Source organism: Rattus rattus, chromosome 2 (assembly GCF_011064425.1).
Source record: "Rattus rattus isolate New Zealand chromosome 2, Rrattus_CSIRO_v1, whole genome shotgun sequence".
Classification (NCBI taxonomy): domain Eukaryota; kingdom Metazoa; phylum Chordata; class Mammalia; order Rodentia; family Muridae; genus Rattus; species Rattus rattus.
Window position 1 is genome coordinate 95,971,746 of NC_046155.1, and position 25,005 is coordinate 95,996,750.

At 40.0% G+C, this 25,005-nt stretch overlaps 1 protein-coding gene across 1 annotated transcript in view; it reads left to right on the forward strand.

The window, feature by feature from the left end:
- Rsf1 (remodeling and spacing factor 1) overlaps positions 1-25,005 on the forward strand; it is a 115,881-nt gene that overhangs the window by 69,568 nt on the left and 21,308 nt on the right. The window contains exons 5-9 of the mRNA XM_032892968.1: positions 4,235-4,389; positions 14,587-16,358; positions 18,281-18,487; positions 23,284-23,388; positions 24,551-24,630. Of these exons, the coding sequence (XP_032748859.1) occupies positions 4,235-4,389; positions 14,587-16,358; positions 18,281-18,487; positions 23,284-23,388; positions 24,551-24,630 (2,319 nt within the window). The remainder of the gene's footprint in view (positions 1-4,234; positions 4,390-14,586; positions 16,359-18,280; positions 18,488-23,283; positions 23,389-24,550; positions 24,631-25,005) is intronic.

Consider the following 25,005-nt stretch of genomic DNA (forward strand, 5'->3'; position numbering starts at 1 on the left):
GCTCAGTGGTTAAGGACATTCATTGCTGTTGCAGAGGGGATGGGCTAAATTCCCCCAAGCACCAACATGGTGGCTCACAAACGTGTGTAATTCCAATACCAGAGAATACGACCTTCTTCTACTCCATGGGCAAATAAATACATACAGGCAAAACACTCCATTATTTATATCTCCTTCAAGTCATACTTGTGTATGACACACACACACACACACACACAACACACACACACACACACACACACACAGAGAGAGAGAGAGAGAGAGAGAGAGAGAGAATTTATCTTATTTCTGACTAGTTTAAATTTAGTATATTTAACTTTTTCTAGCAGAATAAATCATCAGTTCAAACTGAACTATCTAGGTGTGATAGTTTTCTGTTTTTATACTCTAATATGTGTGCATTAGAATTGTTTTTAAAAACAATAATCAGGTTAGAAGCCTTTTAGGGGAGTTTTTCTCGATATTTTTTTTAAGTTTCCTTGATACATAGTGTGAACAATTTAGATGAATCTTTCAGTACTAAGAACGTTTAGTGAATAACTTGTACGATATACTTCTCAGAATCCAGCATGACTATAAAATACCACATGGCTAGAGGCATATGCTCCATGTAGAACTATGTAATAAGGAAAGGCAGTAACTAGGTGTTCACACACTTGTTAGGAGACAAACTAGTGTAATGAGAAGGAAATAAGATCTTTGTGAAAAATAAATTATTTACAAATAGTTGAATCTTATTTTTTCTGTAAAGTTGATACATTGTCATGTAAGACTCTGAAGGAGCACCTAATTTGAATGGCAGTATGTCCAGCAGGGCACACATATGATCTGTCAAAGGTCTGTGCTGGTAAATGAAGGAGAGGAGGTAATAAAAAGCAGAAAATGATGCATAGAGCTCACAGTGAAGGTATGGAAAGCGGGGTCCATCACTTCCGCTCTCCTCTTGCCTCATAGTACTGTGCCTATGGATAAGGGGAGCTGGAGGAACGGTGACCATCTGAGACGCTGATTACAGACATGGAAGGAAAGACCAGCAGTTCACTTCTGAAGATTTGAAGTGATCGAAGGTCTGATCCCGTGGTGTAGGAGTTCTGATGAGCTTGTCCTTGCCGTGGTGATGAGGATTTCACAGGCCGGGTCCGTGCTGCTGGCATGTGTGAAGCCTCCACGATGGGCCAGAGCTCATGGTCTCCTGCTGTGGGCTCACTTTATACCAGTCTGCTCTTAAGCCAACAAAGTGCAAAGAGCATTTTTCTCATTTTTTTTTTTTTTTACAAATATTTTCTGTAACAGTAGTTCATGCTCACAGTAAACCTGGCCTGGGTGATGACTACAACATGTTATATTCATTTACGCCAATTCTATTTATTCCAGGCGAAATGCCCTACAAATCCCCTTCATTTGATGTCCTTTACTCTAATGTAACCTCACTGTTTCATCCCCAACTTAGGAAGGTACATTTCTTACCACATTGATAGCAGCTAACAGAATCATGGCTGTGGAAATTTCCAAAAGGAGTTTCTTCAACTCAGGGCATGTTGGTCCATGCCAATAGTTCTAACACTTTAGAGATAGAAGCAGGAAGATCACAAGTTTAGGGTTATCCTGGGCTTCACAGAGTTTAAGGCTAACCTGGGTACACGAGAGCCCGTCTCTAAGAATTAAAGGAAGGGAAGGAGCCTAAGTATAACCAGTGACCTCTGCTGTTACCAGTGCTTGGAACAGCAATTAAAGCCACAGTTCTGTGTGCTCAATGCCACTGCATATACTGCTGGTCATGATCAGCATTGAGCTTGCTGCATATTAAGGGGAAAGATGAGATGTTTTGCCTATATGTATCTATGTCTATATACTGCATTTATGCCTGGTGCCCATAGAAGCCAAAAATGGGGTGGGGGAATTAAATTCTCTGGAGCTGGACTTGCAGACAGTTGTGAGCTACCATGTAGGTACAAGGAATCAACGTCCTCTGGAAGAGAAGCCAGTTCTCTTAATCACTGAGCCGTCTCTAGCTTCTCTCCACAAACGATTTCTTCATTACTTATGCTAAAAAATACAAGACAAGGCTCTTATAGTAAGCTGGAAGATATGAATATAAATGTTTCAGACATCAGTATTGAATGAAATTCCAGTTACTCATTCGTTGACCCTTTATGAAATAGTCAAAAGGATCGTGAACGACGGTGATCTGGACAGTAAAGGTGGAGGGAGATGTCACTCACTGCAGACATGTTGCTGTACACATTGCAGGCCTTGGGCTGTATGTATTATAACACAGTGCGTGTCTGTTTATAGAATCAGGTTTCTAAGGTAGAGCTTCTTCATGGTGGAGATCGTGTGGTGTGTGTGTGTGTGTGTGTGTGTGTGTGTGTGTGTGTGTGTGCGCGCGCGCGCGCGCGCCTCTGTGTGTCTGTCTGTTGGTGGGTGCTTAATTCGTATGTATGCATATGGAGAGCTGAGGACAACAGCTTCAGGTGTTGGTCCTCAGGTGCTGTCTACATTATTATTATTATTATTATTATTATTTTTTTTTTTTTTTTAAGATTTTTCTCTCAGGCTGGAACTCACCAAGGTTGCACTCCAGGCTGTGTGGCCAGCAATCCCCAAGGAGAGAAACTGTCTCTCCAGCTCTAAGGTTGCCAGTGTGCACCACCAGACCCAAGCTCACTACCATGGTTAGTGGGATTAAGCTTTTAGATCCTCCTCATGCTTGTAAGGCAAGCACTTGGGGAACTTTATTTAAAGATGTTAGGTCTTTTGTCATGAGACATAACAAAGGAAGGAGTTGCTTTTTAGCTCATGTTTCAGAGGCTACCTACAGCCCTTCCTAGTCAGTTGTGTTATCTCTGGGCCCTTGATGAGAAAGCATCATGGTGATGTAAGCACGTGGCAGAGGAAGAGGATACAGGGAAGTGCCAAAGCAAGATACCCAGCCCCTCCAGTACACACTCTCCGTGACCAACTGCTGTCTCAATATCTCCTGGGAGTGCCATTGTAGTAGTATTTTAAGAAGAAATTAGCCCAGTAGTGAGGTCCTAACCAAATGCCCAACTACTATCAGGTAGGCCCCAGTACTTAGATCTGTAGGACTAATTATTTCAACACCTGTCCAGCAGAATATCTTCTTGTCATTTCTAGATCCCTTAATTGCTTGAGATTTTCCTTTTCATAAAGAAAATCCAGCCATACACCACAGCACATGCTAACATATGTGAAACTAAGACAGAATGATTCAGAGATTGAGATCAACCTGAGCTGTACAATGAGACCTAATTCAAAAATATATTTACACTGCAACAATCTGTACAATAGCCGTTTGCCTTGCTGTTGTTGCTGCTGCTGCTGCTGCTGCTGTTGTTAACCTGGCCTTCAATGGCTGAGCTCTCTCTAGCCCTCCAGTAGTCTATTAATTATAGAACAGCACCACAGGTCGGGACTGAAACCTGCCATTGGTTGCTGTTAATCAGCTGGAATCAGCATTCTTGAGCTACTCCTCCACTGCCCAGTTTCCCTGAACACATCTAATCCCTGTAGTGACAATTCCAACTGCACATAAGGAAGAATAACGTTGATTTCTAACAGCTGTAGTGTGTCCATATGGTTGGTGGAGATAGTAATACTTTTTCTTCCTGACAGTACAGCATGCACTATCTTTACTTAACACAATAAACTATTGAAAATGTTGTGTGACGTTATCTATAGACTGTATCTATAGGGTATACATGAGCGGAGTCTGAGCAAATAAACGGCAGTATAATAAATGCTTTCTCCCTAAGTGTGAGGAATTGAGTTCAGAGTCCAACATCCATGCAGACATAGACGCTAGCCCTGGGACAGGTAAATCCTGGCTCTATATAAAAAAAAAGTAGCATGCAAGGTGATTAAGGAAGACACCTGATATGTCACACACAGGCATTTGAATTTTAAAAGAACCACAATACATAAAAAGGGGTCACTCTTGATGTGTTTAATGTTGGACCTACCCTTGTTTCTATCCAAACTGTTTTTGCATTGCCGTTCTGTTCTGTAAGGAAAATAAAATTTCTGTTTAAGGAACAGTACATTTTAATGTGTGTCTTTCTTAAGTACTTAGTTTGTTGTTGGGAGTACTCCCAGGCAATTGATGTTCTTTACTGCGTTGTTCCCCTCTTATTTTAATGTATAGTAGGTGCTGTTCACAAAGGTTCCTAGGCTCAGAAAGATCTTTATGCTGTCTTATTTTTCCCTTGTTTAGAAATCGAAACGAGTTGGCTGAGACCCTTGCACTCCTGAAAGCACAAATTGATCCTGTACTATTGAAAAACTCTAGCCAACAGGAAGACTCTTCCCGGGAAAGTCCCACCCTAGAGGATGAGGAGACTAAAAAAGATGAAGAAACACCTAAACAAGGTTTTTTTTGTGTGTTTTCTTTTGCTTTGTTTTGTAATCTCTTCTATTTTCTACTCCTCTACCAACTATATAATTCTGGCTTTTTATCTCAATTTGAAAAATTGAGAGCCTTCCTATAAAAGACTTTAGGAAAAAAAGAAGCAAAAAAATGTTTGTTCTTTCTGACATTTTCAAAAGTATAAATCAAATATGTTCAGATTATTAATGTAGCACCTTACCAGTTGGAGAATCTTGTTAGGCGTGGTGCTACTCACCTTTGCTCTCAACCCTTGGGAGGCAGAGGCAGGATGTGTTGAGTTCTAGGCCAGTCTGAACCAACCAAAGCCATAACTGAATGCTAAGATGTTTGTTGAACTTCTTGATTGGAATGCAGAAAGATAGATCACAGATTTGACAATTTTAAACATTTTTAGGTTTGTTGGGTCTGTGGCATTTTGTGCGTTTATTTACATTGTTCTCCCCACTAAATGTGTGGGCATGTTAAACACTAAGTGTTTTCTCCAGCTGCAGCCCTGGAATCTGCTTTCTGTCTTTAGGAATTGATTACTAAGAACATCATATCTGAAGAATCAAACAACACTTTCCCCTTATTTCACTTAGCACTGTTTCAAATATCCACATTGTTACCTGTGTGATGATTTCCTTTCTCTTTCAGAATGAATGATGGGTGGGTAGCATACGCCTTTAATCCCAGCAGTCAGGAAGCAGAGGCAGGCAAATCTATGAGTTCTGAGTTTGAGGCCAGCCTATTCTACAGAGCAAGTTCTAGTATAGCTAAGGCTACATAGAAAACCCTGTCTCAACAATAACTAAGCAAGCAAACAGACTGAAAATAGTCCACTGTGTGGGCACCAAATTTTATCTGTCCATTTGTGTTACGTCCTCCTTAAGGCTGTTGATTAATCGTGCTGGGAACATATTAATACAGATAGTCTTTGAATTCGTACTTACACTACACTGAGGAGTGAAGATGCTAAGTCTTAGGATAATACTGTTTAATTTTTGGAGGCCTTGCCATACTTGTGTTTTTGTTTTTTGTTTTAAAGACATGATCTCACTGTGTAGCTCTGGCCTAGAACTTACTCTCTAGTCCAGGCTGATCTAGAACTCCAGATCTATCTAGAGATCTATCTGGTTCCCAAGTGCTGGGATTAAGGGTGTGTGCCTGCTCTTTTTTTCTTTTGGTGAGTCCCGAAACCAGGCATTAGTGCCTAATGACTAAACAGTGTTCAACATCTTTCCAAGTGCTTATTAATCTTTTGTATCTTTGAAAAGTAAAATGGTATTTATCAAAATGCCTTTATTGTTGAAGGTTTTTGGTGTTGGGGGGGTGAGGTACAGGGGATTATCGGCAGTGCTGCTTATACTGGTCTTGAGATCATAGGGTCAGGTAAGCCTCAGGTAGAGTTGCTGGGATTATGTCACCATGCTGGGCTGCTTGTTTTTTGTTTTTTGGTTTTTTTTTTTTGGTTTTTTTTTTTTTTGGTTTTTGTTTTTTTGTTTTGTTTTGTTTTGTTTGCTTGCTTGCTTGTATATTTTTCAAGACAGTGTTTCTGTGAAGTCCTGGCTGTAGACCAAACCCAGGGCCTTGTGCTTGCTAGGCAAGAGCTCTACCACTGAGGTAAATCCCCAGCCCTGGCAACTGCCCGTTTTTAAAACCAGAGTTGATCATTCCTTTTTGTTGCATTAATTCTTAAGGTTATGACAATTATAAGTATTAAGCCTATTTTCATTGAGTTTACTAGTTTCTACCTCAGCAGATGAAATCTGTACCTTTCTGAAGAAAAAACCAAAACTAAGCACTGCGTGTGGAGAAGGCAGCTGGTTCAAATGCACGCTCAGGTGCCTGTGCACATCTGAGCACATGGATTCCGGGGCCGGGCGCAGGGGCCGGGCGCAGATCAGCCTCAGGTTACATTCCTTAGGAGCCGTCTACCTTGTTTTCTTGAAAAAGCGTGTTACACTAGGACCTGGAATTCCTTGATTAAGCTACAATAACAGGCAAACGAACCCTAGGAATTCTCCCCAGCTTTTGGATTAGACACAAGCTGCCACAACTGATTGATTTGTTTGTTTGTTGTGTTTTTTCTTTTGTTTTTTAATGGAGGTTTTGGAGAGCAGACTGGGTTTGCATGGCACACATTCTGAACTGAGCTTCTTCCCAGCTAAGCTGACATCTGTAGTTAATAATTTTAATTTTTAATTATAGGAAGGAGTTTGCCTCCCCTGTCATGTTTTCTTTCACTGGAAGCTTTTATTTTTTGTTTTATATTATGTTCTTTATACACTTTGATAGTTTGAAGAAACTATCTATAAAGTAACCCCTACATGTTGGAAGCATAGTTTAAAAAAAAATTAAGCCTCTTTATATTGAAATGATATTTCTGCATGTTAATCATTTCTTTCATCAGTTAAATCCTAGTTATTATATTCCTTTGACCACTGCTAATTTGATTTCAATTATCGGTGGTGGTTTTACTTTCAGCTACCTTTTCATATATAACCGACATTTAGGTTGCTTTGGTAAGGTACTATAATTTTAATGTATACCCATGTATTCTAGAAGGGTTTCATTTTTTCTGTTTTTCTTTTATTTGCTATGTTTCCTTTAGTAGTATTCTCTAAAGATTAGTTCTGGTATCAAACTTAATACTGTGTCTTCATTCAGTTGTTCAGTCTGGTCATTCCTTCTATGTGTTTGCCTATTTTCTTCCCTAATAAGAAAGTCAAAGGGGCCAACAATGGGCAGTGCACACTGTGATCCCAGCAAGCACCTGGGAGACAGAGGCAGGTGGGTGTTTGTGAATTGGAGGCCAGCCAGGGCTACATATTGACTCAAAAAAATAAAAAGTCTAAAAAGTAAAATAAATTAAATAAAGGGGTTGGAAGAATAACTCAGTGGTTATGAGCACTGGCTTCTCTAACGAACACAATGGCTCACAACCATCTATAACTTCAGTTCCAGGGTATCTAGAACCATCTTCTTGCTTCTGAGAGCACCAGGCTGGTTACATGGTGCACAGATGTACGCCTGTACAGATTCATACACATAAATGATTAAATAAAAAGTAAAAACTATACAGAATATGAAACGGACAAAACATTTTTTTCTTTTTTGGGGCTGTGTAGCTCTGTCTATTCTGGAACCCGTTCTTTAGACCAGGCTGGCCTTGAACTCAGAGCTCCACCTGCCTCAGCCTCCTGAGTGCTGGGATTAAAGGTGTTTGCCTCTGCTAGTGCCTCCACCACCACACTGCAAAATAGAAATTTAAGAGGCAGTTAAAAGGCGCTAGAAGACTTTAGATTTGATTTTTAAAAAATATTTCAAGAGCACTTGATATGGTTGTAGACCTGGGTTTGGTTCCCAACAATCACATGGCAGCTCATAATTGTCTGTAATAATTGTCTAGTTGTAGTGGGTCTGATGCCCTCTTCTGGCCTAGGCACAAAGCATATTTGTGGTACACTTCCATACATGCTGGCAAAACATGCATACACACAAAGTAATGTTTTCTTAATTTGATTTTCTAGCATTTCCTTATGGGTGAATAGTTCTGGGCCTGGAGATGGCTCAGCGATTAAGAGCTTGTATTGCTGTTCCTGTGGGTCTTTGCAGGTTCCCACCACCAGTGTTGGGTGGCTCACAACTGCCTGTAAGTCCAGCTTCAGGTCCAATGCCTCTGGCAGCTGCCAACACTCGTACTCACAAGCACACACTTTCTACCTTCTACCCCCACGATTAAAAAATAAAATTTAAGTGTTACTATTCTTGGGAGAATGACATGTATGCCACATTATGAATATGGAGGTCAAAGGACAAGTTTTGAGGAGTTGATTCTCTCTGCCTTTACACAAGTTCTGTGACTTTGGAAGAATTCGGGTCATTAGGCCTACACAGCAAATGCTTTTACTGCTAAGCCATCTTCCTGGGCCTCTTGACAAGTGATTTAGATGAATAGTTCCTTGTGTAGTTTAAACGTCAAAACAAGTTATTTCTTTAGTAAAGTGTTTTGTTTTTTATCCTGTGGGTGTGTACGTGCACAAGTGACCGTGTGTCACATGTTCATGAGTACTTTTATCCACTAAGCCATTTTATTGACTTTCCTCAGTAAGTAAAACTTCCTAATGTATTGTTCAGAACCTCCTGTGTGGGGCCTTAGAGTGGAGGGAAGAAGTCTACAGGAGCACTTCTTGAACTGATGTTTGCCCATTGTCCCTTTGACAGTAGTTGGTGGGGATGATATTGACTGTAGCTGGCGATGCCTTGTGTGGTGCTGCTCTATTTGTCAGAGGTCTGCATGGGGAGGAGCAAGGCTTGTAGATGCTCTTTTCTTCTTACTACCAAACAAGTATGCCCGGGCCTTTCACACAGCTGTCTCCCAAACATTTCTCAACAAATGCGGGGTGCCTCCCGGTACAGAAAGGAGACAGCCTGTGATGGAGGACGTCTCAGTAAGAGAAAGGGATGAACAGCGGACACTGGGGTTCAGTGCTCTTCTCTTCCCTGCTGCCTTGAGCAGAACGTGGTGGAGAATTCAGTGGAGAGTGCCTGCTGAGCATACGGTGGGTCCAGCCTCTCACACTGCAAATAACAAGGACAAAGTCAAAGGCACTCTTGTGCCTCTCATTCTGACAATAAAATGTTTATTTTTAAAGGTTTCTTTTTTAATCTGTTTTCTGAAATGAGGTCTCTCACCATTATCCAAGCTGGTCTTAACTCTTGGATTCAGAAGATACGCAAGATGCTTATATTCATTCATTTATTAAATACTGGGCATCTTCTATATGTGAATTATAATCGCAAGCAAGGAAGTTCATCAAACAGAGCAGACCCAAAATAGTTGTTCTTATGAGTCTTATACTATAATGGATAAAACAACTAACCTGCGTGCCATTTACTTGAGTCTATTTTGTTCTAAAAATAATTTGTATGTGTTAAGTTGCCTAATCTTTATTAGATAAAATAAGTTTTCAGGAATCCAGTGGTTATCAGAAACTGCAGATAATGCTGGAACTTACAGTATGTTAAGGTTTTTCCATACAGATACATTTTTATTTATAAATTTGTATAGATATACAATGAAAAGAGAAAGAGACAATGAGGCAGAGCACTTCAACTATAAATTGTAGTGAGCTGTGTGGCTCACTCCGACTCCTGGACCAACCTTTCTCCTTTAGGATTGTACTTGAATGGGAACAGAAGTCACAGAAAGTAAAGCCATAGATAGGGGAACCCTATGTAATTGAAATGATATAATTACTTCATTTCTTCAGATCAGGGAAGTAAGACAAAGACAGCTGTAAGTAGCTTTCCTTAAGTTACATAGTCTGTTATTGGGTGACTCATTCTGGCTGAGGCAGTATGTGTGTGTGTGTGTGTGTGTGTGTGTGTGTGTGGTCTGACTAGGGATCAGTGTTGTATTTCTGTTTAATTTCTGAAATACAATCTCTGATTGAGCTGTGATGGCTGACTAGTACATACCAGTGACTCTTGTCAGTGACCCTTTCCAGCTCTGGTTAGAGGCAGACAGAACAGTGCCCAGGTTTCCCATGACTGCTGGACATCAGGATCCAGACTGATACTTGAGTACTCGTGCTCGAGCACTTTACCAGCCAAGCCATCTCTCCCCAGCCCTTCTCTGCCCGTTGATGCTGTACTTTTTTGTGTAGCTTAAGGGGTAGCTGAGCCTTCAAAATGTTATCTCTTTACTGTCCTCTCAGATGTGGTAGCCATAATCTGTTCCATGGTCAGACTGAAAAAATGTAATTCTAGTTAGTCACTTCTTCACTCTTGGACATTAGCAAACATTGCTGGTGGATGCTTGTGAAAGATGCAGTCTTCAGCAGCGTGTGATATGGTTACAGTCATAAGCAAAACAGGACAAAAATTTAAAACCATAGTTGGAATTTGGAAATTAGGCAAAATGAAGAGCTGGTATATAAGCACTGGCAAGAGTATTGAAGCCATTATAACTCATTTTAACCAATTAGACAAATGGCTGTATTTTAGACTTAACCTCAGCAAGATGATTGTTTCATTTTTATGTAGTGGGTGCTAAGGAGAAGCACATTACTGACAGAAAATGGCCTTGAAAATGTACCTGCAACTGAATACTTAGGCAATTAGGGTTGTATTTGGCAAATTGTAAATCTTTTCATGAGTGTTATCCATGAGCTCCCAATTCACCCCGCCCCGCCTTTTCAATTATTTCCTGCTGTTGCCCTGTGAGATACCAAGTAATGATTGAATTGCAAGACCTTAATGTAGGAGTAAGTCTACATAATACATAAGGGAGGGTAAGTTTAGCAGACTAGGCCAGACAAGCCAAATCTGGCCTGCCACCTGTTAATAAAATTTGTGAATTTTTGAAACTAGGTAGAGTGGTATTATACATTGCTAATCCCAGCACTTGGACAGCTGAGGCAGTTTGTCGAGTTTAAGCCTGTTCTACAGTGGGTTCCAGGCCATCCTTGACTCCATGGTGAGACTGTCTAAAAACAGAAGAAAACAAACCAAACAAACCCACTTTGTTAGTGTTTGAGCTTGGGTCTCAGATAATTGCTGAGGCTGGTTCTCAACTCCTGTGTTCAAGTGGTCCTTTCCTCAGTGTCCCAAGGAGTGTAGACCACAGCACCCAACTCTTACTTACATTTTCTTATTTATTCAATTTTTTCCATGGTTACACACACACACACACACACACACACACACACACACACAGGTTAGTGGTCTTGACAGTGTTGCAAGACCTAGAAATAGGAAGGTTGGGGTTGAAGAGAAATGCAGGCTGTGTAGTGTTTAATGTAAGCTCATTGAGAATCTGAATTAGATGAGATGGCCTCTATGAGCTTGCATTGTTAATTCTTCCCGAGGGTCTGCCAAGTTCCCGTTTCTGTTCTTTGTTTTTTAGTCTTATAGCTTTAATGAGTGAGATCTCATTAAAACAAGTGAGATGGAGACACTGTTTAAAACTGAGTAAACTGCAAGAGCTGTGGTCTGAATTTGCTTGGCTGAAAATAAGCTCCACACTCGGAAAGCCGAGGGTTTTGTCTGGTGAAGAGAGGGAGCTGCTCCTCATGGATGAAAGAGGACATGGCAGAGAGTACAAACTTAAGCATCGGGAGGGAGGGAAAAGGAAAGTTACTAGGCAGCTCCAGAGCCTCGGGGATGGCTGGTGATTGAATGCAGGATAGTAGCTGTGTGCATAGGCTTCATCCTTCTACCTTTGTGGGGGTTGCAAGGATCACACCTTTACCACTAAGCTGTCTTGTTGGGTCTAATTTTAAAATTTTTTTTGTTCCTCCATTTCCTACTATTGACCCCAGTTTTTTATTTTTATTTAAAATTTTTTAAAAAAATTTATTTTGAGTAGGAGTGTTTTACCTGTATGTTTGTCTGTCTGTGCACCTCTTGTATAGTTGGTACCTGAAAAGGCCAGAAAAGGGCATTGGATCCCCTGAAACTAGAATTACAGATGTTGGTTTTAACCTGCCATGTAGGTATTAGGAGTCAAAGCCTGGTTTTCTGGAACAGCAGCCAGTGCTCCGCTGAGCTTCAGTGTTACCTCATCCTCACTACCCCTTCCTTTGTTGTTGTTGTTGTTGTTGTTGTTATATTTAGTGTTTGTGCATGCACCACATTAGAGGTGTGCAGATCAGAGGACAACTTGCAGGAGTTGGTTCTGTCTGCCATGTGGGTTTGGGGTTTGAACAAGTCATAAAACTTGTCATCAAATGCCTTTGCTTCTGAGTCATCTTCTCTTCCAGTGTTGCTCCTTTTTGTCCTGATGTGTAGCTGTCTGCAGTACCGAGCTCTGCGGGTGTGATGGGCCTGTTTGTTGATCATTTTGAGTGTATGTTGACTAGATGGATGAACTTACCTGAATCTGGAGTGATGAACAAAGCCAGTTTGTATCGCTCTCTAATTTGCTTTTTTAGCCCCCAATGGTCCATCTGGAAAATGTTCCACGTGTTTTACTCAGCTGATGTATAAAATGAGAGACTTCCAACTTACTGTAGTAGCACTGTAGGAATAATTGTTGTCATTTACTTACAGGTCAGTATTAATGGAATGGTGTCTTGGTATGAGTGTACACTGTTGTCTGAGTTTAGTATATTACATTTCAGGAAACCCCTTTATCTTGAACAGACCAGATGGCCACCCTAAATTGATGTTTCTTCTAACTTACCTGATTGTAAAAGATATTACATGTTTACTATAGAAAACCTGAGAAGGATAAAGCAAAAAAAAAAAAACCAAATAAATAAACACCAGTGACTACTTCGTGACAAAAAAACCCTTCTGTTATAACCTAGTTCTTTCTGGTCTTTATGTGATAGAATTTTATTTCTTATTTTTGTACTTAACATTCTATTCTAACCACTTTTTCCAGTGTGTTCTTTCAAGAATGAAGTTCCGGGTGTAGAACAGCGTTTGTTACTGAGTGGTTTGCTTGTTTGAACTGTTAGTGCAGCTGGGTGCATTTGTACCTTTTACTACAGACACAGAACTTAATTTTGAATTTCACTTTCTTGGATAAATTGTTTAGTTTGGATAGTTCATTTTTACTTTTGAGACAGAGTCTCATGTAGCTCATACTATATAACTTGAGGATAACTAGTACTTCTGATCCTCCTGTATTCTCTTCCCTGTGCTGGGATTACAGGCATGCGCCATCACTCCCTGATGTATGTGGTGCTGGGGCTCAAACCCACAGTCTGTGCATGATACCAACTGAGCTAGTTACAGCGACTGGGTCGGAACCATCTAACCACTGTGAATTGTTATATCTATAGTCCTTTAGTCTTATCTGGTATTGCAAATACTGTCTTAAGTACACTGAATACTTCCTTGGCACACTAGCATAGGACCTGTTACCCTGTCATACTTTGCATGGATCTCACTTTCTTACTCGTTCACATATATATGTTTTTGAAGACATTTCTAAGAGGCACAAGAGGGACTCGGGATTGAGAACAGGGACTGATCTTGCAGAGGACCTGAAGGTGCTCTCCAACATCCAGATCAGCAGCTCTTGCCTCCCATAACTGTAGCTGAAAGGAATGTGATGCCTCTGGCCTCCATGTGCATCTGCATACATACATAATTAAAAACAATAAAAAATAAATATTTTATAAATCATTAATTTTTTTTGCATTTGGGCTAGAATTTACTGCCATCACTGTTTATTCAATTAGATTTTCAGGTGTTTTGAGTGTCTTGTAAGTAAATAATCTATGATTCTGTCATAGAAGAATAATTCCTAGACTAATTGGACAAATAAATTTGAATAAATAGTTAGGATTCTGCATAGTAAGTGCTGTTAAAAACATACATATAGCAATATGTAAGAAACATAGGATATTATTCACTCTTTATAGAGAAATAGAGTTAAAATTTAATTTTAATTGGGCTTAATATATTTAAGATTTTGACAATATATGATTATATTAGCTAAAATTGAAAGCTTGCTTCTGCCACTTTCTGTAGGCCTTATGTGTAAATATATGTATAATAAATATACATACTATATACTAGTAACTTGGCAGCTAGAGCAGATATTCTGATATTTAAAACTGTGGATAAGAACAGAAGCAGACACTTGCCTGGCTTGCTCAATGCCCAGGGCTCTCTCCCCAGTTGACCATCTGCTCATGCTTCACTGAAAAATTAAGACAATATGACGACAACTTTGTGGAAAATATACACAGTTAAAGATAGAGAAACCAAACTGGAATGCTTCCGAAGTGACTGCCTATGGACTAGGCTTACGGGCATTTTCTTTGTCTCTTCTCACTTTCCCACTAGAGTGCTTTTGTTGCCTTGGTGACCTGAACTACTCAGTGACTTGTATACTAGACTGTTTCTCACTTCATAAGAACTGTTTCCTGAAACCTTTCTAGTTCCTGTTGGAGACAGCCTTTGAGTTGGATGTGCCCCTTCAGCTGTATAAGTGTTTGCCTCCAGCCAGAACACTGACACTGACTGTAGAAAGCCGACACATGAGTACTCTGTATTTAAACATGTAGAAATTGTGACTCATAATTTTTTCTATCTTTTTATTGTCAGGTTTTTTTAAATCAAAATATTCAGTTACAACAGGCTTCATATTGAAATTAAAGTAAGTGTTGTGTTGTCTAAGATTTTATTTTTAACCTGGAAACTTGTGTTCATACAAACTTTTGTTCTGGTTTTAGAGGCATCAAGAGGAAATGAAAAGACGGAAGGTGATGAGCGGTCAATGGATTCCAGAAAACGTTCTGCGGCCAATGCTCTAGAAGGACCAGCTGTGAAAATTGAGAAAGCAGATGAAAAGGAGCTTGTGAAACTGCCAGTCATTGTAAAGCTAGAAAAGCCTGTGCCAGAAACTGAGGACAAAAAGATTATCAGAGAGGAAAGTGATTCCTTCAAGGAAAATGTCAAACCCATTAAAGTAGAAGCAAAGGAATGCAGAGTGGACCCAAAAGATCTCAAAGGCAGCTTGGAGCGGCTGGGTTCACAGGAGCCTGAGCGAGCAGACTTTGGTAGCAATATCAAATCTTCTCAAGACATCACAGAGAAATCTACTGAGGAAACAGAGAAGCTTAAAAATGATCAGCAAGCCAAGATACCACTGAAGAAACGTGAAATTAAGCTGAGTGATGATTTTGACAGTCCAGTCAAAGGACATTTATGTAAGTCGGCTACTCCAACAAAAGAGTGTTTGAAAGATGACGTAAAACAAGAGGAAGAGACTTGTAAACGGGTCTCTACCATCAGTGCTTTGAGTCATGAAGGGAAACAGCTTGTGAATGGAGAAATGAATGATGACAAGGTAACTGCAAGTCTTAAGACAGAACAACTGGAAACACAGCTTTGTCATACAAAGGAAGACAGCTCTAGCATCCCTGCTAAGGACGGAAGTGCTGGCCTGGAGGCAAGTGGTGTGGAGTGCTTAAATTCTGTCCTAACGAGCACAAAGACAAGTGAACTTGAGAAGGAGGTACCTCTAGGGAAGGCTGTAGATGGTTCTGCCTCTGACGTAGAGAGCCACAGTCAGAAAGGAAGGGGAGAGGAGCCTGGGCCTCCAAACATGGACATGCCTCTGGAGCCTTCCGAGAAAGCCACAGATCTCTCTTTAAAATCCACTTTGTCTGCCACTGAATCCTGCCCTACGAAAATTGAAGAGAAGGCCCCCAAAAGTAAGGGTGAGAACCACACGGCAGGCATAGAATGCCTGGAAAAGGTGGAGAAGGCCAAGAAGACTTCTGTTGATAAGGACATACAAAGGTTGAGTCCAATACCAGAAGAAGTTGTAAGGGGTCCTCTAGAATCAGAAAAGTCAGGTCCTTGCGAAGTGGCTGAAACTCCTCTCCCTCTCGAGATGACTGGAGCCAAGGAGAAACAGACTTCAGAAAAAAAAGGTGTAGACTGTCTAAGTAGAGGTTCAAGTGAAGGCCAGTCCCTTGAAAATGCAAGCCCAGACATTCTAAGAGAGAACTCTGAGTCCTCGAGGGTGGAAATGGCTAAGCTGGACAATGCCCAGACCTCTGGCATGGAGGATACTTCTCAAACAAAGGGCTCTGTGCAAAAAAACAAATGTAAATACAAGTTAGTTTCCGAAGGCAACAGTACTGCTTCAGCAAACACAGAGATCACCTCTGAAAGGAAGGAAGGCATCAAGTTGACAATTAGAATATCAAGTCGGAAGAAGAAGCCGGATTGCCCCCCCCAGATTGTAGACTCTGAAAGCAAGGAAGAGAAGGCGGGGAAGGAAGAAGAGAAAGCAAGCGTGGGTCGAACTTTAAGAAGGTCTCCAAGAATATCTAGGCCCACAGCGAAAGTCGCTGAGATCAGAGACCAGAAAGCCGACAAGAAAAGAGCTGAAGGAGAAGAGGGAGTGGAAGGGGAGACAGCATCTTTGCAGACAGCAGACAAGAAGGAACACTTGAAGAAAGCCGAGAAGGATACAAATTCCAAAGCCAGCAAGGTAAAACTTCCACCAAATTTTAATGGAGAAACTTTTAATTACTTTATTAGTCTCTGACATGTATGTGTGGAGATCAGCGACTAGCTTGCCAATGTCTTCTCTCCTTCCCCACGTGGGTCACAGGGATCCATGCAGGTCACCAGGCTTGGCAGCAAGTGCCTTTTCCCACTGAACCATCTTGCCTGGCCATTTTGTTTTCAGTTCATTTTTGTTTTGCATGTGTATATATGTGATGTGTGTGTGTTTATGTGGACAGTGTGTGTGCATGAACATTGGGTGGCTTCTTTATCCCTCAGCCCGTTACTTTGTGAAACAACTTGACGCTCAAGGGTTCAGCTCACTGCCTGTGAGCTTCAGCTCCACCTGTCTCCACACCACCCCAGAGTTACCTGAGCACCACCATGCATGCTTGCTCTTTCCGTGGGTTCTGGGTATCCAGATTCCAGTCCTCCTGCTTGTGTGGCAAACATTTTATTGATTGAGCCATCTTGCATGCCTATAAATCTTCCTCTCTTTTCAATAATTATACCCACATACTAAATTTCAAACCATAAAATGTCATCCTTTTAGATTTCTTTTCTATAGCAAGTAGTTCTAAGAACGCACTGTAGTAGCCATCCAACAAACAAGGAGCCTGAGGAAAGCTAAAATGAAGCTGCCCATGTTCACAGCCTTGTATACATTGTTTCATGACTTTCTCCAAGCATTCTTGTGTATGTTAATGACCATACATTAAATTTTTAAAATAATTAGATCAAACCTGTTTATTTTACTGTGAGTTTTTTCACTTAACAGTACTGTCTCTATATTTATTCGTGGCCACATAGTATTTAATAGTGTGGATATACCTCAGTTTATTTAATTACTCCCTTATTAATTGACATTTAGGTTGTTTCCCATTTTTCACTATTACAGGCAATGCTGCATTGAAGATCCTTTTGGACATAAGTGAGTATTTCTTTAGAATAGACTCCTGGAATTGGAATTACTGGGTCAAGGGGCATGTGTATTGTAAAGTTGATAGTTATTGTCACATTGCCCTTCAGATGCCCCATTACTGTATCACCCACTACCAGTGTAAGGAGTATCCATTTTCCTCATTTTAATCATCTGTTTTATAAGCAGGAATTTTCTTTTTTATGACCATTTTAATTTTTACCAAAATCAACTCTAAGACTTTATTCCATGGGAGGTGGCTGTTAAAAGTCCTACTTTTCATTTTAATGGCCACATTATTATTCATTGTCATTTGTCCTTTGTTCTCTGAAAAGTGGAATTTTGAATTCTTTCAAAATCCTTTTTTCTTATGTTGGAATTATTTGTTCTTTCCTAGCTGCCTGTAGTGTAGTAATGAAGTGGAATAGGAGTTAAAAGCCTGAAACTAGGAGATAAAATGGTGTTCCACATCAGCTTAATCTCTGCATCATAGTAATTTAAAGACTTGTTGGGATTTTCTATATGCATCTCTGACCTGCTTTAAATTTTTTGTTTGTAATTTAGAACTTAAATTTTTGCAAACTAAGCGTGTCAACATATCTTCCTGCTATTGCTATAGCCTATAAGTGTTCATGGCCTTTGACCCAGAATCCTGTTCAAGGAATTTATCCTAACCACAAAAATGGATGTAAACATTAACATCTATGAGGGTACATTGTGAAAGTGAAAAAATGGGAAACAACCACCCAAATGTGTGAATAAAATCAGTACAGCTATTTGGTCATTTTTAAGAACCCCCCCGACCCCCCAGTACAGAAAAGATTAATGAAAACATATACCAGAACTTAGTAGTGGATAGACCTGATGACAATAACAGGTTTCATGTTTTCTTTCTGTATCAGCTAAATGTTCTCCAAGGGACATGTAATCTAGAGAAATGTGAGAAAAATTCTTATGTCCAATTATCTCGTCTTTAATCATGTAAGGTAAAACCCAAAGGCAAAGTTCGATGGACTGGCTCTCGGACACGTGGCAGGTGGAAATACTCCAGCAATGATGAGAGCGAAGGGTCCGAGAGTGACAAATCCTCTGCTGCCTCGGAAGAGGAGGAAGGAAAGGAGAGTGAAGAAGCAGTCCTTCCAGATGACGATGAACCTTGCAAAAAGTGTGGCCTTCCGAATCACCCAGAACTAGTACGTACCTGCTCTAAGAGCAGTGCTCATCTCATAGCTATTTTATGGTTATTTAGATGGAACTTGTGCTCCTAAGTTTGATCATAATTTGAGTTTTGTTTGTTTGTTTGTTTGTTCGTTTTGAGACAGGGTTTCACTGTTGTCGTGGCTGGCCTTAAGTGGGCAGTTACGATTAACCCATGTCTTACCTTTCTACTACTGTGATAAGCACTGTGACCAAGGCAACTTAGAAGAGTGTGGTTGGGCTATGGCTTCAGAGGGTTAGAGGTAGTGATGGCCGAGCGAGAACATGGAGATAGGTAGCTAGAGAAGCATCTTCAGACTCACATCTTAGTCCACAAACAGGGGCTGGAGAGCACACTGCGTGTCCAAAGTCTTTTGAAAGCTCAAAGCCCACACCCACTGACCTACTTTTCTTGAGCAAGATCACACTTGCTAATCCTCCTCAAACACCCACTACCTGGGGACCAAGTATTCCAGTGCTTGAGACTGAGGAGGAGGGGCATTTCTTTAAAGCCACCACAACTACCAGAGTGAGCCAGGCTATGAGATGGCGCTGTCTCCTGCCCCCTAAATGAGAGAATAGGCAGTGCTTGTGTTTGTCATACCATCTCCTTTCCTCCCAACAGAATGGCTTTGAAAAATAAACTTTGGGGACAAAACAAGTACGCAGAAGTAAGTGGATGAGCAAACCTGACAGAAGGACATCCACAGGACTTTAGTGCGTCACTATAAGTCGTGGGAAATCCCATTTCTGTTTACTGTGGCAAAGAGAACGATGTTAGAAACCGAAGATCTTTAATCTGATGGGTTTCTTATGCCCCATACTTGATGATAATCAGAAGTTAGTCAATAAAATATATAGTCCTTATTCTTGGTGAAACGAAAAGTAATAAATTCATTAAATCTAGAACTCTTTCTGTGCTAGTTGTTTTAGTTAAAAAAAAAATCAATGAATCATTCATTACCTGAGACTTGGGAATTCTTATATTATTATTTAAATGATAATTATTTAGTGGAATTTGAGATTTTGTTGCAGTGTAAGACAAGTCTTCCTTTTAGAAATAAATTGTAGTGTTTATTTTCATCTTAATTTGAAACTTACGTTACTTTTTCTGTAGAAATAATGTGATGAATGGAATTGGGTACCTGGCTTAGTCCACATATGCCAATCAATTGATTTTATAGTTGATAGATATCACTAATGATAGTTGGGATCAAGTAGTAATTCTATTATACAGAGCAAGTAGAAGGTTGCTTTCCAGCCTTAATTCTGTCCTTTGTGGAATGGGGTAGAACTTCAGAAAGAGTGTGTCTATCCGAGTTGAACAAATAAATAGAGAGCCCTTTCTTTTAGTAACCAATGGTAGACTGAATGAACTCTGTGATGCTGGAGTAGACTCAGAAGGATTTCATTTTGATCAAGGTAAAAATACAGGTGTGTGCATATGTGTGTATATACAGTTACTGACTAATACGTTCTCTCTGAGAACTTAATATTAGTGACAAGCTATTACAATAAGTTCTCAGACTTCCCAGTCCTTGTTTTCTAAATTCATCTGGAATAAAGGGACTGGGGCCTCTTCATTTCATTAAAAATTCTCAGTCTTGGCAGGGAAAGTATAAGATATGTTTAAAGCACTGTGTACCCACTAGAGGGTAACAAAATGCTTTCAAAACAAAGAATGGTATACAGACAAGCCCTAAGGACACAGAAAGAAATGGAAAGGGCTCATGTATCCATGGCTAAAACTGCTCCAACAAATTAAACAATAGATTTTAATTATACTTTAAAGAAGAAATATTCATTAGTTCATATTGATAGAAATAATTAAGTAAAGATTTCTTTGTAGAAGAACTCCAGTAACGGGTTTGAGGAAGAGAGAAAATCACAAGCAGAGTGCTACAGTCCTCACGGTGAAACAAAGCTCATGAGAAATGCCAAATTAGTGGGCAGGTGTGAAGGAAAGGCATTTGCATAACGTGACTATATCTTGCTTTAAAATACCTATGAATTTATTAATTACTAAAATGATTTTTTTTTTAAATTTATATCCCTAAATCCTATGATACTCCTAGCCCTTGAAAACTTGGGCCCTCCCCTTGAATATGGGCTGGATTTGTTTATTCCTTCATTTTGGTTTTTGCTGGTGTTCATTTATTTGTATGTTACTGGTGATTTGAGTACGTTCTAATTACACATCTACTATGGAATTGCTTTCCTAGCTCCTTTTTTTTTTTCCAGAAGAGTTTTGAAATGTTGCACACGCTGGCCTCAGAATCTGATATTCCTGCCTCACTTCCTTAGTAGGTGTATTGCAGGCATTAGCCACAAGGCTCAGTGGGACTTATTTTGAAGGTAGAAGTACAGAAAGTAGAAACAGTGCGACTTCAAAGTTAAAAAAAATAAGTAGATACTATTTTACATGATAAAAGTTAATATCACCACTAATGCTCTATATTATATCATGGTGGTGGTGTTAAGAATGGCTCCCATAAAACCTGATGGAGTTGCACACACATTAATTCCAAGAGACACGTGGAGCTCTGAGTTCAAAGCCAGGCTGATTTGCATAGTGAGTTTCTGAACAGCCAGAGGTAATACATAGTAAGACCCAGTCTCCAAAAAAAGGGGGGGGGGTCATGGTATGTCTGTCTATGGGGCTGAAGAGATGGCTCAGCACTTAAGAACACCTACTGGTCTTCCCAAGGAAGTTCCCAGCACCTACATGGCAGCACAAAAGTGTCTATAATTTTAATTCCAGGGGATCTTGTGCCTTCCTTTGATCTTCACTGTTAATACAAACAAATGGTACATATATATACACACACACACACACACACACACACACACACACACACAAACACAAAACAAAATTTTTTTAGATTTATTTGTTATGTATACAGCATTCTGCAAGTGTGTGTGCCTGCAGGCCAGAATAGAGCACCAGGATCTCATTATAAATTGTTGTGAGCCACCATGTGGTTGTTGGTAATTGAACTAAGGACCTCTAGAAGAGTAGCCAGTGCCATGTCTACCCTCGTAGCCATGTCTCCAGCCCTAAATAAATACTTTTAAAAAAGAAGAATGGGGGGTTGGGGATTTGGCTCAGTGGTAGAGCGCTTGCCTAGCAAGCGCGAGGCCCTGGGTTCGGTCCCCAGCTCCAAAAAAAAAAAAAGAAGAAGAATGGTCCCCGTACCATCATGTATTTGAATGCTTAGTCTCCAGAGTGGAACTGTTTAAATGATTGTAAGGATCGAAAGATGTGGCTCTGTTGGAGGATGTGTGTCAGTTGGTGGGGGCTGGGTAGGGTTTTGAGGTTTCAAAAGTCCATATCAGACTGGGCCTCTGCCTTCCTGCTGCCTGCAGATCAGGACGTAGAGCCCTCAGCTCCTTCTCCAACACCATGTCTGCCTGCAGGCTGCTATGCTGCCTGCCATGATGATAATGGGATAAACCTCTGGAACTGTAAGCCAGCCCCAGTTAAATGCCTTCCTTTATAAGAGTTTTCTTGGTCATAATGTCTCTTCACAGCAGCAGAACTCTGAGGCTCCTTGATATGACAGAATAAGCAGAATGCTCCTCTCTCAAACACAGACTCCAGGGTAACCATTTGGAAACACAAGCCTCTGTTCAGAGTTGTTTATAAAATGTTTAACTAATGATATTCCAAAAACTGTCAAAGTCACAGAGGAAAAAAAAGGCTAAACATCTGTTAGTCCCAGAAGATGAGTGTAGGGAAACATAACCCAATGAGGTGCAGTATAGCCTCCTTGGATCTATAATCAGAAAAAGGACATTAGTTTTAGGGGAGGTCTTATGTGTTGATGCTAAGTTTTTAGTTTTGGCAGAGGTGGGTGAGATGTTAACCTTTTTTAGGGGGGCATGGTAGTGCATACCTTTTGAGCAGGATGGCTTTAACACTTCTAGTCCTTTCCCATATGTCGGTTTCTTTCTCATCTGAATTTACAGAATGAAAGGAACTGTGTTTCTTACATACAGCTAACTGAAGTACAATTAAAATGGAAATACTTTATATATTCTGTGTGTGTTCGCATAGTTTGTGATACTTGAACTTTAGAATTCTGTTACGAAGAATGTAAGATCACCTGTAGCAAACTAGAAATTGATTTAAATTCGGAAAGCACTTATTTCGCTAATTTCTGTATTAAAATATTTTCTTAGGGTGTCAGAGGGAATGGTTTTAAATTTTAAAATCTTTTGTTTGTGTTTTTTTGAGACAGGGTTTCTCTGTAGCTGTGGATGTCTTGGAACTCACTCTATACACCACAGTGGCCTCAGACTCTTGACATCTGCCTGTCTATGCCTTCCTAGTGTTGGGATTAAAGGTTTGAGCCCCCACCTGGCTCAATTTTTTTTCTTTTTTCTCTTTTTTTTTTTCAGAGCTGGGGACCAAACCCAGGGCCTTGTGCTTGCTAGGCAAGCGCTCTACCGCTGAGCTAAATCCCCAACCCCCGGCTCAATTTTTAAAATTTGCTTTATATCCTTAATTATCAGAGCTATTTCATTGGCTTTATACAGATACCATACAGTTTATGGTAGTATACTAAGAAGTACCAAAATATCATTGTCTTCACTGGAATTGGTGTCTTCTCATAGCTCTCAGACTGAGCACTCTGGAGGCTAAGGCAGGAATAGTGCTGATAGTTTAAGGCTAGCCTGGGCTATGTAGCATGTACCAGCCTATTAATAGAGCAAGACATTGTATCAAAACAGAAACTAATGCCATTATTTTAACACAATGATGATGTTGGATTACTGTGCTTTATTTCAGATTCTTCTGTGTGATTCTTGTGACAGTGGATACCATACAGCCTGTCTCCGCCCTCCTCTGATGATTATCCCTGATGGAGAATGGTTCTGCCCTCCTTGCCAGCATGTACGACTCCAGCCTAACTCTGTTTCCAGCCCTCAGTTTTCTCTCCATGCCTTAGTTATATTTAACAGTGCTGAGTAGCTGTCATTTTCACAGCAGTTGTCACTGTTTACCTCTGCTTGGGCCCTGCCTTCTGTGAGGGTCTTAGGTCTGATTCTTATCTCCTCTAAAACTCTGGCTTTCGTAGGACCCTCTTTTTTTTCTACTCCAATTTAGAATAAATATAAGCAAACTGTGGGTGGATATATATATGTGTGTGTGTGTATGTGTGTGTGTGTGTGTGTGTGTATGTATGTATATGTATATGTATATATAAATGTTTCTGTACTTTACCTCCTTAAAAGATCCTCTTTCATGGCTATATCCCTTTTTGTTGGCAGCACTGGAAGAAACATCAATCTGTTCTGTATTGATTCATACTTTGTTGTAAAACTAAACAGTAGATTTCTATTCACTGCATGTTTCACAAGTCTAACCTCATGTTTTTAACCTATGGTTTTATGCCTTTTTCTCTGAAGTTCCTGTTTTGGCTCATCATAGATTAATCTATGATATCTTTAAACTGTTTTGATCCATTTACTATGTAGCATTGTTTGTATGTATTTTTATTTTTATATTTACATGTTTTATTTGGTACATAGATCATATATTAAAAGATTTTGATAGCCTTTTGTTTTTAGTATAGCCTTGTTTTGAATAGTAATGAACAAAATACAATTTTGAGCTGTAAAAGTAGGGTAGGTACAGAGTATGTCTTTTGTTTGTTTGTTTTTTGTCACGCTTTGCTTGCCTGACATGCTTTCTTACCAAAGTACCCTGCTCACCATCTGTTAAGTGGATCCTGAGGCACCTTTTTAAACAGTGTGCCTGGAGGCACTCATTCACCCTGGGGCCATTTTCGGCTCGAGGCTTCATGGCCTTATGCTTCATACTAAGCATGTGAAATCTGGTTGTATCCTGGTTTTAAAAGTAACATATACAGTATAGTTTTTGGTAGTGGCTTAGTCCCTGAACCCCCAGTGAACGTGATTGTTCGGGGGAGGGTGGGGGGGTTAGGGGGATGTTGGCCCGGAAACCGGGAAGGGGAATAACAATCGAAATGTAAATAAGAAATACTCAAGTTAATAAAGATAAAAAAAATAATATATACATATTGCTCCTTCAGAAACTACTGTGTGAAAAATTAGAAGAACAGTTGCAAGATTTGGATGTTGCCTTAAAGAAGAAAGAGCGTGCAGAGCGGAGGTAAAATGATGTATATGTTAGTTTTTTCTTTGGGAATTTGGCAGTAAACTTGTCTTGCAGTTTTAAATGAACACATCCATCTAAATCAAAACTCTCCAGCTACAGCAAGTGCATCTGATATGCTGCTGCTCTCTGCACTGCTTATTAAGAATGGTTTCTACGTTTTTTTCAAAACATCACTACAAAATCGTTTCATGATGTAGGGGAACTACATGACATTTACATTTCATATCCAATAAAGTAGATAAACTTTACTAGAACAGCTTTTTGTGTACTTACTATGGCCGCTTTTACACTCAGTAGAAATCTGATAACTTCCCAAGCTTGAAATACTGTGTGTCCTTTTACACACAAGTTTGCCAACCCACTGCGTAG